At 40.1% G+C, this 2638-nt stretch overlaps 1 protein-coding gene across 1 annotated transcript in view; it reads left to right on the top strand.

The window, feature by feature from the left end:
• The window catches only part of efcc1 (EF-hand and coiled-coil domain containing 1), a 13982-nt gene that overhangs the window by 4486 nt on the left and 6858 nt on the right, over positions 1-2638 (top strand). The window contains exon 2 of the mRNA XM_010778860.1: positions 2269-2501. Coding sequence (XP_010777162.1) covers positions 2269-2501 — 233 coding nt within the window. The remainder of the gene's footprint in view (positions 1-2268; positions 2502-2638) is intronic.

The following is a 2638-nucleotide window of genomic DNA, read 5'->3' as shown; positions in this document are numbered from 1 at the left end:
AGCTGTGCCTTTCATTGAATATTCAGCATGTAGCTATCCTCGACATCTATGTTGTGGTTTAATCACGTTATGGTTTTCGGTTTTTCAGCCACCCACCACGGTCATTTCGCTGACTCCAATTCGCCTCTTTAGGAAATCGTTATATTAGCCCCCATGCTAAATGGCTAACCGTAGGATGAAGGGGATTTTTGTCAGAATAAAAGCTTTAACTGCTGTGGCCACAGAATTTCTGTTTTTCAGTATAAAAGAGCATTTAACTTGACAGTATGGTTTAAACTACCATTATACCCATCAAAACATTTTTTAATTTCTAACAGTTCCCTCCTTTACACATCTATAAAGGTTGTATAATACCTGAATCAATGAGTTCTTCATCTTGAGACTTCGCATAGTACCATATCTCATATTACAACAGCATTTCTAAATGGTAATGTTCAAAGCTTTACTTTACAGAATACAATATTATTTGCTGTGCTCAAACCTAAAAGTTTTCCTTGGTAATAACTGTCTAGTGTTTGCATTCATATCATTCTTCAAAATAGCAGCATGCTTGGTATCAGCATTTCTTCCTCCCTTCTTTCAGAAACCGTTCTCCATACCACGCTCAGTGTTAGGCATTGTTTTCAAAGTGAAAGAACAACCATTTTAGATGCAATGGTTTTACAACATGAAATTACCATTTAGGAATAGTATCAAATAATCAATAAAGTTCAAATAAAATGGACTATCTTAGATGTGTAAATAATTGGAATAATAAAAATACTTCTATCGTTGGGAATAGTATGGAAGTAAATTGAAATGGGATTCACTCCATTTTACATTTTATTGCATTCTTCACATGATTTCATCATTTAGAATCAGCATCGGCTGGCATGTGATCGATCTCATCTCCGAAATCATATCATTTAAACTACTCATCATTTCATTCAATCTGTATTCGGGGCCTGGTCGTCTTGTTCTGCTGACGCATTTGTAAACTGTCTCCTCATTGAGAATGTCCCCTCACTCCTTTTCATACCATTGAAGGTATGAAGTAATATGTTCTCTGAAGGGGCGTTTACGTTCTGACTCTGGGTACGGCATCTAGACAGTATTTGTCGTGGAGAAGATTTTGGTCAGTTACAACAGTTGTAGAATTTCATCATAAAGTTCGCTACTCAGTAACTTTGGTGGTCTGTTCTGAATGCAGTGACTAAAGTTTCCGCGGAATGGTGTGAAAAAACTCGTGGATATCAATACTCATTATCATATTTATTTCCACTCTGGGCATCTTAAATAACATGCTAACGCCCTCTTACAGTGTGTGACCTTGGGTGCCCGAGCATGTGATAATTTACTTCGCTCTTATACCAAGGGATTTAAACACAGAAGTCTATCTTCTTAATGGTTGTCGTTTAATCAGGATTATCCACTTATGGCAGGATATGTTCCCTTTAAATCAACATCTCTAAAGTGGTCGGTATCCCTGATTAAATGGCGGTGTCTTTTAAAACTCAGTACTCTGGTGCGTGCGCTCCTGTGAACGTGCAAGTAAGATTTAAACATCTGCAGGGTGGGTGGGCCCTTCTCGCCTGACGATATGTTGTTAACGCAATATGACCATCACCATGGATGATCAGGCCCGCATGTTTGCTGCACTCACTTGTTTTAAAAAATTAAACTTTGCATCGCTCTGTTGCCAGTGTCTTTTTAGACTTAATCTGGACGAAACAATGTTATTTCTCTTAACAGTTATCCTGAGGTATAACCATGCTACAATGGAGAAATCAATACTTTAGATTTGAATACTATCTTGCTTGGTACTAGCTTACCTTTACATTTTCAATACAAATAAAGGATTTGTCTGCTTTTATAGAGTAGTCCTAAAACCTCCCTTTATCCTGTAGGGTCGTTATACTGTACAAATTACTCTCCCCAATTCACCATGAATAAAACTCTTTAAAGAATATTGTATATGATAAACGATTCTACCCTCAGTGTGTTTTTAGGGTTATTATAGTTTCTTTCTATACATACCAATTGATTATTCTGGCTATAAATATTTTTTCTTACGATTCTCGTTGCGTGAATAAGTGTGTTTATGTTAACTGCAGCTCCTCCGTTTTCCTTCTCTCCCCTTGGTTGTCAAGCCGCGCCCTACGTTTGCCGGACATGCCAACTCTCCGTCCTTTTTTCCTCGTCCAACTTCTCCTCAGTCATCGTCTTGGACTCTTCCGCTGCTAACTCTTTTCAGTGTCATATGCTTTGCATTTCTCTCTCCCTATTCAGGTGCTCTACTGGTGCATGGAGGCGTATTCCGCGTCTCATGTCCCACACTCTGCTGTGCACTCTTGCTGCGTCGCTTGGGACTTCATGTCGCTGTGGGGGGACCTGATGGGCTGTCTGCCTTTTTATGTCACCTGTAGTCTGGATTCCTCAATGTGGAGCATGGTGCAGCTCTGCTTCCTCTGTCTCGTTCGATGGAGGAGGGCGGAATCTTCGGTGGTGAAGGTGGCCGTGGTGTCTGCTTGAAGTTGGGTGGTCGGTGTGTTCGGTCTGACTGTGGGACGGGTGTAAAAGCCGAAACCCCTACTGATTTGACCACAGATGTATCATGGGATGACTATAGGATGCATCGAGCAAATACTATCCATGCTTG

Source organism: Notothenia coriiceps, unplaced genomic scaffold (genome assembly GCF_000735185.1).
Source record: "Notothenia coriiceps isolate Sejong01 unplaced genomic scaffold, NC01 NC01_scaffold00019538, whole genome shotgun sequence".
NCBI lineage: Eukaryota > Metazoa > Chordata > Actinopteri > Perciformes > Nototheniidae > Notothenia > Notothenia coriiceps.
Note: the sequence above shows the minus strand (reverse complement) of the source record. Positions and strands in the feature narration are given on the sequence as shown.